This window comes from Somniosus microcephalus, chromosome 6 (assembly GCF_052327205.1).
Source record: "Somniosus microcephalus isolate GS21.2 chromosome 6, FLI_Smic_1.0, whole genome shotgun sequence".
Taxonomy (NCBI): domain Eukaryota; kingdom Metazoa; phylum Chordata; class Chondrichthyes; order Squaliformes; family Somniosidae; genus Somniosus; species Somniosus microcephalus.
The window spans coordinates 21,912,357-21,925,623 of NC_140992.1; the positions used below are offsets into that span (position 1 = coordinate 21,912,357).

The 13,267-nt window shown below is 48.6% G+C and overlaps 1 protein-coding gene across 3 annotated transcripts in view; it reads right to left on the bottom strand.

Moving 5' to 3' along the window:
- The window catches only part of hps3 (HPS3 biogenesis of lysosomal organelles complex 2 subunit 1), a 76,648-nt gene that overhangs the window by 18,289 nt on the left and 45,092 nt on the right, over positions 1-13,267 (bottom strand). For all 3 annotated transcript variants that reach the window (XM_085989837.1, XM_085989838.1, XM_085989836.1), the window contains exons 15-16: positions 12,466-12,570; positions 10,476-10,682 (exon numbers count right to left, since the gene is read on the bottom strand). In XM_085989837.1, the coding sequence (XP_085845963.1) occupies positions 10,476-10,682; positions 12,466-12,570 (312 nt within the window). The remainder of the gene's footprint in view (positions 1-10,475; positions 10,683-12,465; positions 12,571-13,267) is intronic.

The following is a 13,267-nucleotide window of genomic DNA, read 5'->3' on the forward strand; positions in this document are numbered from 1 at the left end:
TCTATAGAAGGGCTATTGACACCTGGGAATGGGGTTGAATCCAGTCTATAGAAGGGGTATTGACACCTGGGAATGGGGCTGAATCCAGTCTATAGAAGGGCTATTGACACCTGGGAATGGGGCTGAATCCAGTCTATAGAAGGGGTATTGACACCTGGGAATGGGGCTGAATCCAGTCTATAGAAGGGCTATTGACACCAGGGAATGGGACTGAATCCAGTCTATAGAAGGGCTATTGACACCAGGGAATGGGGCTGAATCCAGTCTATAGAAGGGCTATTGACACCTGGGAATGGGGCTGAATCCAGTCTATAGAAGGGCTATTGACACCTGGGAATGGGGCTGAATCCAGTCTATATAAGGGGTATTGACACCAGGGAATGGGACTGAATCCAGTCTATAGAAGGGCTATTGACACCTGGGAATGGGGCTGAATCCAGTCTATAGAAGGGGTATTGACACCACGGAATGGGGCTGAATCCAGTCTATAGAAGGGCTATTGACACCTGGGAATGGGGCTGAATCCAGTCTATAGAAGGGGTATTGACACCACGGAATGGGGCTGAATCCAGTCTATAGAAGGGGTATTGACACCACGGAATGGGGCTGAATCCAGTCTATAGAAGGGCTATTGACACCAGGGAATGGGGCTGAATCCAGTCTATAGAAGGGCTAGTGACACCTGGGAATGGGGCTGAATCCAGTCTATAGAAGGGCTATTGACACCTGGGAATGGGGCTGAATCCAGTCTATAGAAGGGCTATTGACACCAGGGAATGGGGCTGAATCCAGTCTACAGAAGGGGTATTGACACCAGGGAATGGGGCTGAATCCAGTCTATAGAAGGGGTATTGACACCAGGGAATGGGGCTGAATCCAGTCTATAGAAGGGCTATTGACACCTGGGAATGGGGCTGAATCCAGTCTATAGAAGGGGTATTGACACCAGGGAATGGGGCTGAATCCAGTCTATAGAAGGGGTATTGACACCTGGGAATGGGGCTGAATCCAGTCTATAGAAGGGCTATTGACACCTGGGAATGGGGCTGAATCCAGTCTATAGAAGGGCTATTGACACCTGGGAATGGGGCTGAATCCAGTCTATAGAAGGGCTATTGACACCTGGGAATGGGGCTGAATCCAGTCTATAGAAGGGGTATTGACACCAGGGAATGGGGCTGAATCCAGTCTATAGAAGGGGTATTGACACCTGGGAATGGGGCTGAATCCAGTCTATAGAAGGGCTATTGACACCTGGGAATGGGGCTGAATCCAGTCTATAGAAGGGGTATTGACACCAGGGAATGGGGCTGAATCCAGTCTATAGAAGGGCTATTGACACCTGGGAATGAGGCTGAATCCAGTCTATAGAAGGGCTATTGACACCAGGGAATGGGGCTGAATCCAGTCTATAGAAGGGGTATTGACACCTGGGAATGGGGCTGAATCCAGTCTATAGAAGGGCTATTGACACCAGGGAATGGGGCTGAATCCAGTCTATAGAAGGGCAACTGACACCTGGGAATGGGGCTGAATCCAGTCTATAGAAGGGGTATTGACACCACGGAATGGGGCTGAATCCAGTCTATAGAAGGGGTATTGACACCACGGAATGGGGCTGAATCCAGTCTATAGAAGGGCTATTGACACCTGGGAATGGGACTGAATCCAGTCTATAGAAGGGCTATTGACACCACGGAATGGGGCTGAATCCAGTCTATAGAAGGGCTATTGACACCTGGGAATGGGGCTGAATCCAGTCTATAGAAGGGCTATTGACACCTGGGAATGGGGCTGAATCCAGTCTATAGAAGGGCTATTGACACCAGGGAATGGGGCTGAATCCAGTCTATAGAAGGGCTATTGACACCTGGGAATGGGGCTGAATCCAGTCTATAGAAGGGGTATTGACACCTGGGAATGGAGCCCAATCCAGTCTATAGAAGGGCTATTGACACCTGGGAATGGGGCTGAATCCAGTCTATAGAAGGGCTATTGACACCTGGGAATGGGGCTGAATCCAGTCTATAGAAGGGCTATTGACACCACGGAATGGGGCTGAATCCAGTCTATAGAAGGGCTATTGACACCTGGGAATGGGGCTGAATCCAGTCTATAGAAGGGGTATTGACACCACGGAATGGGGCTGAATCCAGTCTATAGAAGGGGTATTGACACCACGGAATGGGGCTGAATCCAGTCTATAGAAGGGCTATTGACACCTGGGAATGGGGCTGAATCCAGTCTATAGAAGGGCTAGTGACACCTGGGAATGGGGCTGAATCCAGTCTATAGAAGGGCTATTGACACCTGGGAATGGGGCTGAATCCAGTCTATAGAAGGGCTAGTGACACCTGGGAATGGGGCTGAATCCAGTCTATAGAAGGGGTATTGACACCTGGGAATGGGGCTGAAAACAGTCTATAGAAGGGGTATTGACACCTGGGAATGGGGCTGAATCCAGTCTATAGAAGGGGTATTGACACCTGGGAATGGGGCTGAATCCAGTCTATAGAAGGGCAATTGACACATGGGAATGGGACTGAATCCAGTCTATAGAAGGGCTATTGACACCTGGGAATGGGGCTGAATCCAGTCTATAGAAGGGGTATTGACACCTGGGAATGGGGCTGAATCCAGTCTATAGAAGGGCTAGTGACACCTGGGAATGGGGCTGAATCCAGTCTATAGAAGGGCTATTGACACCAGGGAGTGAGGCTGAATCCAGTCTATAGAAGGGCTATTGACACCTGGGAATGGGGCTGAATCCAGTCTATAGAAGGGCTAGTGACACCTGGGAATGGGGCTGAATCCAGTCTATAGAAGGGCTATTGACACCTGGGAATGGGGCTGAATCCAGTCTATAGAAGGGCTATTGACACCTGGGAATGGGGCTGAATCCAGTCTATAGAAGGGGTATTGACACCTGGGAATGGGGCTGAATCCAGTCTATAGAAGGGGTATTGACACCTGGGAATGGGGCTGAATCCAGTCTATAGAAGGGGTATTGACACCTGGGAATGGGGCTGAATCCAGTCTATAGAAGGGGTATTGACACCTGGGAATGGGGCTGAATCCAGTCTATAGAAGGGGTATTGACACCTGGGAATGGGGCTGAATCCAGTCTATAGAAGGGGTATTGACACCTGGGAATGGGGCTGAATCCAGTCTATAGAAGGGGTATTGACACCTGGGAATGGGGCTGAATCCAGTCTATAGAAGGGCTATTGACACCTGGGAATGGGGCTGAATCCAGTCTATAGAAGGGGTATTGACACCTGGGAATGGGGCTGAATCCAGTCTATAGAAGGGCTATTGACACCTGGGAATGGGGCTGAATCCAGTCTATAGAAGGGCTATTGACACCAGGGAATGGGGCTGAATCCAGTCTATAGAAGGGCTATTGACACCTGGGAATGGGGCTGAATCCAGTCTATAGAAGGGCTATTGACACATGGGAATGGGACTGAATCCAGTCTATAGAAGGGCTATTGACACCTGGGAATGGGGCTGAATCCAGTCTATAGAAGGGCTATTGACACCTGGGAATGGGGCTGAATCCAGTCTATAGAAGGACTATTGACACCTGGGAATGGGGCTGAATCCAGTCTATAGAAGGGGTATTGACACCTGGGAATGGGGCTGAATCCAGTCTATAGAAGGGCTATTGACACCAGGGAATGGGGCTGAATCCAGTCTATAGAAGGGCTATTGACACCTGGGAGTGAGGCTGAATCCAGTCTATAGAAGGGCTATTGACACCTGGGAATGGGGCTGAATCCAGTCTATAGAAGGGCTATTGACACCTGGGAATGGGGCTGAATCCAGTCTATAGAAGGGCTATTGACACCAGGGAATGGGGCTGAATCCAGTCTATAGAAGGGCTATTGACACCTGGGAATGGGGCTGAATCCAGTCTATAGAAGGGCTATTGACACCTGGGAATGGGGCTGAATCCAGTCTATAGAAGGGCTATTGACACCTGGGAATGGGGCTGAATCCAGTCTATAGAAGGGGTATTGACACCTGGGAATGGGGCTGAATCCAGTCAAGGGCTATTGACACCAGGGAATGGGACTGAATCCAGTCTATAGAAGGGCTATTGACACCAGGGAATGGGGCTGAATCCAGTCTATAGAAGGGCTATTGACACCTGGAATGGGGCTGAATCCAGTCTATAGAAGGGCTATTGACACCTGGGAATGGGGCTGAATCCAGTCTATAGAAGGGGTATTGACACCTGGGAATGGGGCTGAATCCAGTCTATAGAAGGGGTATTGACACCACGGAATGGGGCTGAATCCAGTCTATAGAAGGGCTATTGACACCTGGGAATGGGGCTGAATCCAGTCTATAGAAGGGGTATTGACACCACGGAATGGGGCTGAATCCAGTCTATAGAAGGGGTATTGACACCTGGGAATGGGGCTGAATCCAGTCTATAGAAGGGGTATTGACACCACGGAATGGGGCTGAATCCAGTCTATAGAAGGGGTATTGACACCACGGAATGGGACTGAATCCAGTCTATAGAAGGGCTATTGACACCTGGGAATGGGGCTGAATCCAGTCTATAGAAGGGGTATTGACACCACGGAATGGGGCTGAATCCAGTCTATAGAAGGGCTATTGACACCTGGGAATGGGGCTGAATCCAGTCTATAGAAGGGGTATTGACACCACGGAATGGGGCTGAATCCAGTCTATAGAAGGGCTATTGACACCAGGGAATGGGGCTGAATCCAGTCTATAGAAGGGCTAGTGACACCTGGGAATGGGGCTGAATCCAGTCTATAGAAGGGCTATTGACACCTGGGAATGGGGCTGAATCCAGTCTATAGAAGGGCTAGTGACACCTGGGAATGGGGCTGAATCCAGTCTATAGAAGGGCTATTGACACCAGGGAATGGGGCTGAATCCAGTCTACAGAAGGGGTATTGACACCAGGGAATGGGGCTGAATCCAGTCTATAGAAGGGGTATTGACACCAGGGAATGGGGCTGAATCCAGTCTATAGAAGGGCTATTGACACCTGGGAATGGGGCTGAATCCAGTCTATAGAAGGGGTATTGACACCTGGGAATGGGGCTGAATCCAGTCTATAGAAGGGCTGTTGACACCTGGGAATGGGGCTGAATCCAGTCTATAGAAGGGCTATTGACACCAGGGAATGGGGCTGAATCCAGTCTATAGAAGGGGTATTGACACCTGGGAATGGGGCTGAATCCAGTCTATAGAAGGGCTATTGACACCAGGGAATGGGGCTGAATCCAGTCTATAGAAGGGCAACTGACACCTGGGAATGGGGCTGAATCCAGTCTATAGAAGGGCTATTGACACCTGGGAATGGGGCTGAATCCAGTCTATAGAAGGGCTAGTGACACCTGGGAATGGGGCTGAATCCAGTCTATAGAAGGGCTATTGACACCAGGGAATGGGGCTGAATCCAGTCTACAGAAGGGGTATTGACACCAGGGAATGGGGCTGAATCCAGTCTATAGAAGGGGTATTGACACCAGGGAATGGGGCTGAATCCAGTCTATAGAAGGGCTATTGACACCTGGGAATGGGGCTGAATCCAGTCTATAGAAGGGGTATTGACACCAGGGAATGGGGCTGAATCCAGTCTATAGAAGGGCTATTGACACCTGGGAATGGGGCTGAATCCAGTCTATAGAAGGGCTATTGACACCTGGGAATGGGGCTGAATCCAGTCTATAGAAGGGCTATTGACACCAGGGAATGGGGCTGAATCCAGTCTATAGAAGGGGTATTGACACCTGGGAATGGGGCTGAATCCAGTCTATAGAAGGGCTATTGACACCAGGGAATGGGGCTGAATCCAGTCTATAGAAGGGCAACTGACACCTGGGAATGGGGCTGAATCCAGTCTATAGAAGGGCTATTGACACCTGGGAATGGGGCTGAATCCAGTCTATAGAAGGGCTATTGACACCTGGGAATGGGGCTGAATCCAGTCTATAGAAGGGGTATTGACACCACGGAATGGGGCTGAATCCAGTCTATAGAAGGGGTATTGACACCACGGAATGGGGCTGAATCCAGTCTATAGAAGGGCTATTGACACCTGGGAATGGGGCTGAATCCAGTCTATAGAAGGGGTATTGACACCACGGAATGGGGCTGAATCCAGTCTATAGAAGGGGTATTGACACCACGGAATGGGGCTGAATCCAGTCTATAGAAGGGCTATTGACACCACGGAATGGGGCTGAATCCAGTCTATAGAAGGGCTATTGACACCTGGGAATGGGGCTGAATCCAGTCTATAGAAGGGGTATTGACACCTGGGAATGGGGCTGAATCAAGTCTATAGAAGGGCTATTGACACCAGGGAATGGGGCTGAATCCAGTCTATAGAAGGGCTATTGACACCTGGGAATGGGGCTGAATCCAGTCTATAGAAGGGGTATTGACACCTGGGAATGGGGCTGAATCCAGTCTATAGAAGGGCTATTGACACCAGGGAATGGGGCTGAATCCAGTCTATAGAAGGGCTATTGACACCTGGGAATGGGGCTGAATCCAGTCTATAGAAGGGGTATTGACACCTGGGAATGGAGCCCAATCCAGTCTATAGAAGGGCTATTGACACCTGGGAATGGGGCTGAATCCAGTCTATAGAAGGGCTATTGACACCTGGGAATGGGGCTGAATCCAGTCTATAGAAGGGGTATTGACATCTGGGAATGGGGCTGAATCCAGTCTATAGAAGGGCTATTGACACCACGGAATGGGGCTGAATCCAGTCTATAGAAGGGCTATTGACACCTGGGAATGGGGCTGAATCCAGTCTATAGAAGGGCTAGTGACACCTGGGAATGGGGCTGAATCCAGTCTATAGAAGGGCTATTGACACCTGGGAATGGGGCTGAATCCAGTCTATAGAAGGGCTAGTGACACCTGGGAATGGGGCTGAATCCAGTCTATAGAAGGGGTATTGACACCTGGGAATGGGGCTGAATCCAGTCTATAGAAGGGGTATTGACACCAGGGAATGGGGCTGAATCCAGTCTATAGAAGGGCTATTGACACCTGGGAATGGGGCTGAATCCAGTCTATAGAAGGGCTATTGACACCTGGGAATGGGGCTGAATCCAGTCTATAGAAGGGCTATTGACACCTGGGAATGGGGCTGAATCCAGTCTATAGAAGGGCTATTGACACCTGGGAATGGGGCTGAATCCAGTCTATAGAAGGGCTATTGACACCTGGGAATGGGGCTGAATCCAGTCTATAGAAGGGCTATTGACACCAGGGAATGGGGCTGAATCCAGTCTATAGAAGGGCTATTGACACCTGGGAATGGGGCTGAATCCAGTCTATAGAAGGGCTATTGACACCAGGGAATGGGGCTGAATCCAGTCTATAGAAGGGCTATTGACACCTGGGAATGGGGCTGAATCCAGTCTATAGAAGGGGTATTGACACCAGGGAATGGGGCTGAATCCAGTCTATAGAAGGGCTATTGACACCTGGGAATGGGTCTGAATCCAGTCTATAGAAGGGCTATTGACACCTGGGAATGGGGCTGAATCCAGTCTATAGAAGGGCTATTGACACCTGGGAATGGGGCTGAATCCAGTCTATAGAAGGGGTATTGACACCTGGGAATGGGGCTGAATCCAGTCTATAGAAGGGCTATTGACACCTGGGAATGGGACTGAATCCAGTCTATAGAAGGGCTATTGACACCTGGGAATGGGACTGAATCCAGTCTATAGAAGGGCTATTGACACCTGGGAATGGGGCTGAATCCAGTCTATAGAAGGGGTATTGACACCTGGGAATGGGGCTGAATCCAGTCTATAGAAGGGGTATTGACACCTGGGAATGGGGCTGAATCCAGTCTATAGAAGGGGTATTGACACATGGGAATGGGGCTGAATCCAGTCTATAGAAGGGGTATTGACACATGGGAATGGGGCTGAATCCAGTCTATAGAAGGGCTATTGACACCAGGGAATGGGGCTGAATCCAGTCTATAGAAGGGCTATTGACACATGGGAATGGGGCTGAATCCAGTCTATAGAAGGGCTATTGACACCTGGGAATGGGGCTGAATCCAGTCTATAGAAGGGGTACTGACACCTGGGAATGGGGCTGAATCCAGTCTATATATAGAAGGGGTATTGACATGTGGGAATGGGGCTGAATCCAGTCTATGGAAACTGTCTCTCAGAAGGGAACCCAGCAGTCCTCCACCGAGATGGAAGAAAAGGGAAAGAACGTACATGGGCCAGCCACCCTGTGCCAGTCCTGTGCAATGATTAGCAGCTGGCTTTATACGTAGACAGACTTTGGTAGAGGCCTTGGGAGGAAGTCTCCAGCATACTCTCTCACCAGGGGAGGGAGGGAAATAAAAAATGAAGTCCAGCAATTCCACAGGGAATGGGAAGAGGATCAAATGCGTTACAATCTGCAAGAGAAATCTACCATTTTCTTCAACTTAATTATTTTAAGTTCAATTATTACAATATTGTCAGAATAAGTAAAATAATTTTCCTCTCAGAAAGAGGCATGCAGTCCAGTAACTTGTTCTATACGTCATTGTTTCTCAAACTGAAGTCATTCTTGGTTCCGAGGGACAACCTAAGAAAAAGGAGGGGTCCGCGGGCAGGGGGGGGGTCTGCGACCAGAGGCAATTTCGAGCCTCTTTATAAAACCAACACTGATTCAGTTGTTGCGAATTATTCTCAGCAGCTGGGCCCGCCTCCTCACAGAGGCCCGCAGCTCTTGCTCACTTTGCAACGAGCGCTCCCTGCCGGTCAAGCCGACTCCTCTCCCTGGCGCCGCAACCCTGCGTCTTCCTCCCGACACGTGATCAGAGCGCCTGCGGGACCCTTCAAACACGTGCCTGAACATGTTCACACAAACACATACAACCCTACAGTGCAGCTGTTACAGAACATGCCAGTGGGACAGTGTGGCGGTGAATCATGCTTCCAGCAGCATCCCAGCATGTGCATGGGCGCTCATGCCCTCACTCACCTTGGTCAGCCTTAAAAATTGTCCAGCACTAAGTGGCTAATAGCGGCCATCTGTTGCTGCGGAGTACCCAGAATTGATGCGAGGAGCAGGCCCACCCATTTACCTGTAAGTAAATACCTGTTTTCTTAAAAGCATTATTAAAACACTCTTTACATGGAGCACTTTCATATTTTGAGTATTATAATTTAGATGGGGGAGGGATCTGTGATTATTAATCCATTTAAAAAGGGGTTCTTCAACCAAAAGAGTTTGAGAACTACTGCTGTAGGCAATGTGGCAGTCATTCTGCACCTTCAATGCTCTACAGATAGCCATGAAATGAGTGACCAGTTAATCTAATTTTGGAGATATTGGCCCAGAAATTCGGCTCTCCCCGGGTGAGTACGCACGGGGTACTCACCCGTAGGCCGAATGGAATTGCCGGTTTCCTGCATGCACTGCACATGCGCGGGAAACCGGCACTTCCGGTCCTCTGAACGAAGAGGTTCAGAAGTTGAACGTGCGCGCAGGGGAGGCTGCGCGTGCGCTTTGAACTTAGTTTTTTTTTAAATACAGGTTTTCCCGGGAGGGTAAGCCTGCAGGATTTACACATTTAAAAAGCAGGCGTAAGGCCTGCTTTTTGCAAGGTAAGTGGTCAATTAATTAAAATTAAAACATTTTTTCCACAGGTTTATTATTTTTAAATACTTTAAAGCAAGGTAAGTTTATTTTTAGCCCCGTTATAATATAAAATTATTTTTTTCAAAAATTTAAATTATTGTTTAAAATAGTTATTTAATGTAATTTATAATTTATTTAAAAAGTGTGATTTTAAAAAAAATGTATTTGAAGGTTTACTACTATTTTGGGCCCGTAGTATTTATAAGTTTTGACAGGTCTACCTGTCAATCTTATGAATGGGCTTTTCCCTCCTCCGATTGGCTGCCCATGGCTCACGTGATCCCAGGGGACGCATCGCACTAACTTACGCCCCTGGGACACGCAAGCACAGCGCGCCGGCCTCTGGGCCAGGCCCCGGACCGGAATTCCACGGGGCCCTACAGCTCAACGGCCGGTGCGCAAAGTAAGTGCAGGTCGGGGGCTTACACCCGCAGGAAGCCCCCGACCCGAATTTCTGGGCCATTGTTGAAGGGATGAATGTTCTCAAAACCCCCTGGAGAACTCCCTCCTTTTCTTCAATTAGTGTCGTGGGATCTTTAATGTCCACCTCAACAGGAAGATGGGCCCTTGGTTCATTTGAAGGATGGCACAAGGGAACCCAAGTGCTAGATATCCTAGCTAACATGCTCAAATACCAGTGTGGGATTTGAACCAACGACCTTCTGACTCAGAGGCACGATTTCGACCAACTGAACCCAAGGTGGCACGTTCCAAGGCATCTTCCGTTTCCAAGACCAATACATTTATCACCCATGACATGGTAAAATAAAATTCATGCGCAAAAGGGATTCTTTGAGGCAAACCTGTTTTTCCTGCTGCATCTCACAATTGGCAAATGATAGAACAGCCTCAGGACATTGGTCAAGGAGCTGGTCAGTTACACGCTCACATTCACCCAGTCTGGCGTCACATAGCACATGGATACTTAGACCAGGGCTGTCATCTTCAGGGAGTTGATGCAGAAGAGGAAGAACAGATTGTACGTTGATTGAAGAACCGCACAAAATGGACTATGGATTAAATGAAAAGAAATGTTTGTAAGATTCCAATCTGTATGGAAAGACGTATTTGTATGTTCTAGTGGTCTTCATGAGCTCTTTGCACTTGTTGCTGAAGGTGAAGGGGGCAGGGGAGAGGGCTTTAAGGAGACGAATGACACTGGAGTAGTGGGCGTTTTTTGCAGAGGACAGCAAGGCCCAACAGTGCTTGATGCAGCTCAGCCAGATCTGGTGATGGATGGCTAAACCACTTGATCTGCCAGATATGCTCAAGTCTGCGCCTCTTGGATGCGAGAGTGCGAAAGTGTGTACCGTACCTGAGGGAACGATCAGGATGGGATGAGGGAGTTGTTGAGTAGATCGACAGGTGCAGAAGTATTGTGACAAATGAAGAGCTAAAGGCTTTTGGCAGCTTTAAAGTGTAGTTGTAAATGATTTGGGGAAGTGTTTTTTTTTCAGGACTACACACAAAAGGAAGCGATCAGAAATGGCCTTATTTATGACAGAGATCATGCAGTAGGGAAGTCACATGAGATGGCAAGGTCAAAGCGGGGTGGTAAACAATGAGGATTTTAATGGCAAGATGAGCAGGGTAGAATAAGGTGAGCTGCTTGAAGCAGAAGGTACCAGAGGAGTAGGGGTAGAGCCCAAGGTATGATTTGACGATAAGGGCCACACTGCCATCATTGCAGTTTGGGTGGGGCAGGTGGTGGAAAGTATAGCTGGGCAAGAGACTTCGGTTAAGGGCAAGGCGTCGCCACCCGTGAGCCAAGCTTCAGTCAAAGCCGGAATGTCGAAGCAATCATCCACAATAAGGTGGTGGATGACAAGGGCCTTATTGGAAAGTGAACGGACATCCTGGAGAGAAATGCAGAGAGGAGTGGCGCTTGTTAATCCATTGGGAGAGTCCACGCCGGCAGCGGTGGGCAGGTTGAGCAGAACGGGGAGGAGGTTATGGAGATTATCCGCCCCCCACCCCACCCCGGAGACACACTGGGCAGGAAGGTCACCGAGAGTAGAGAATGGAGCAGTCGGGGTTTGCAAGGAGGCAGAATGGGCGCCTTGATGGGCCCTTCGGAGAATGCCGAGTGTGATGAAATATTTCCATTCATCACTGCCTGTGACTGAGATCGGTTTCAGTGTCATTTCCCTTCCCCCAGACCTCATTGTATTGTGTACTGGAATGTGCTGTATTGTATACTGGAATGTGCTGGAATGTGCTGTGTGTAGGGCTCCGCCCATACCTGGCCCCGTTTGTAAGCTAGCTTCAGTGTAGCCCCAATCTCCAGAAGGACGACATCTCTCTCGCTTATGTGTTTCGTTCTAAGTTAATAAAAGCCTGGTTTTGTTCTGCTACCTTCGAGTCTCGGAATTATTGAGGCACATCACCGAGAGAAGAGGGTAGTTACGGGTTTTCGATGAGTGATTCAAGCCTCGGATGGTGGCAGGAGAGTAGGAAGGTAGAGGAATATTGAGGGGGGGAAAAGTACTCGAGATGGGAGAATTCTTCAACGTGTTTGTATCCTAATACTGTATAGTGTGATGACACAAGACTTCTTGCATGGTCTCCTACTCCAATTCAGATTCCCCCCCATGGAACTCAAAGCTGGGAATCCTTCACCTCCCTCAGGTCTACCTAACCTCCAATGATCTTCCGGCTTCAAAACTGAAGCTCGAGATCATTTAACCCTCGATTTACCTCGGCTTCCCTTTTACTCTTTTCAACCTTGGTTGGTGTCCTGCACTATGGCCTTTGACCCTTGACCTATGCTTCTCAAAAAAAGCCAGCACAAACCTGTAATTTTTGCAGATCCTCCGAAGGGCCTTGTGGATGGGAACTGGATGCATTGATGGTGTGGATCCACGGGAAAATCTTCCCGAAATGACCACATGAATTGATCTGTTTAAAAGAAAAAAAAGTGATAAAAATTAAAAAGCGGTGCTATCCAGCCCAATTACAAACTGTGGGACCCATTTTTTTTTCCTGCGTCGATCTAAAAATATATTTTATATAACACGTATACGATTGTGGCGTGGGCATCAAAAATTAAAGATTGCTGTCGGTGGTCATTAGCGGACATTCCTCCAACTGGGGTTTTAACACAGGAGTTAACCAGTTGATTTTAAATGGGTTAACACCTGCTGCTAAAATGGTGGACAGAGGATGCCACATAGAAAGAATGCAAGTCTTTCTTTTCATTTATACAGCGCCTTTCACAAAACTCAGGATGTCCCAAAGCGCTTTACAGCCAATGAAGTACTTTTTTTGAGGTGTAGCCACTGTTGTAATGTAGGAAACGCAGCAGTCAATTTGCTCACAGCAAGCTCCCACAAACAGCACTGAGATATAGGACCAGATGACCTGTTTTAGTGATGTTGGTTAAGGGTAGAGTGTACATGGGCTGTGGGAGGCAATTGAATGGATGAATATATTAAACCTTCATCAGCTAATAGAAACATAGAAGATAGGAGCAGGAGTAGGCCATTCGGCCCCTTGAGCCTGCTCCGCCATTCAATGAGATCATGGCTGATCATCCAAATTTAGTACCCTGTCCCTGCTTTCTCCCCATATCCCTTGATCCCTTTAGCCTTAAGAA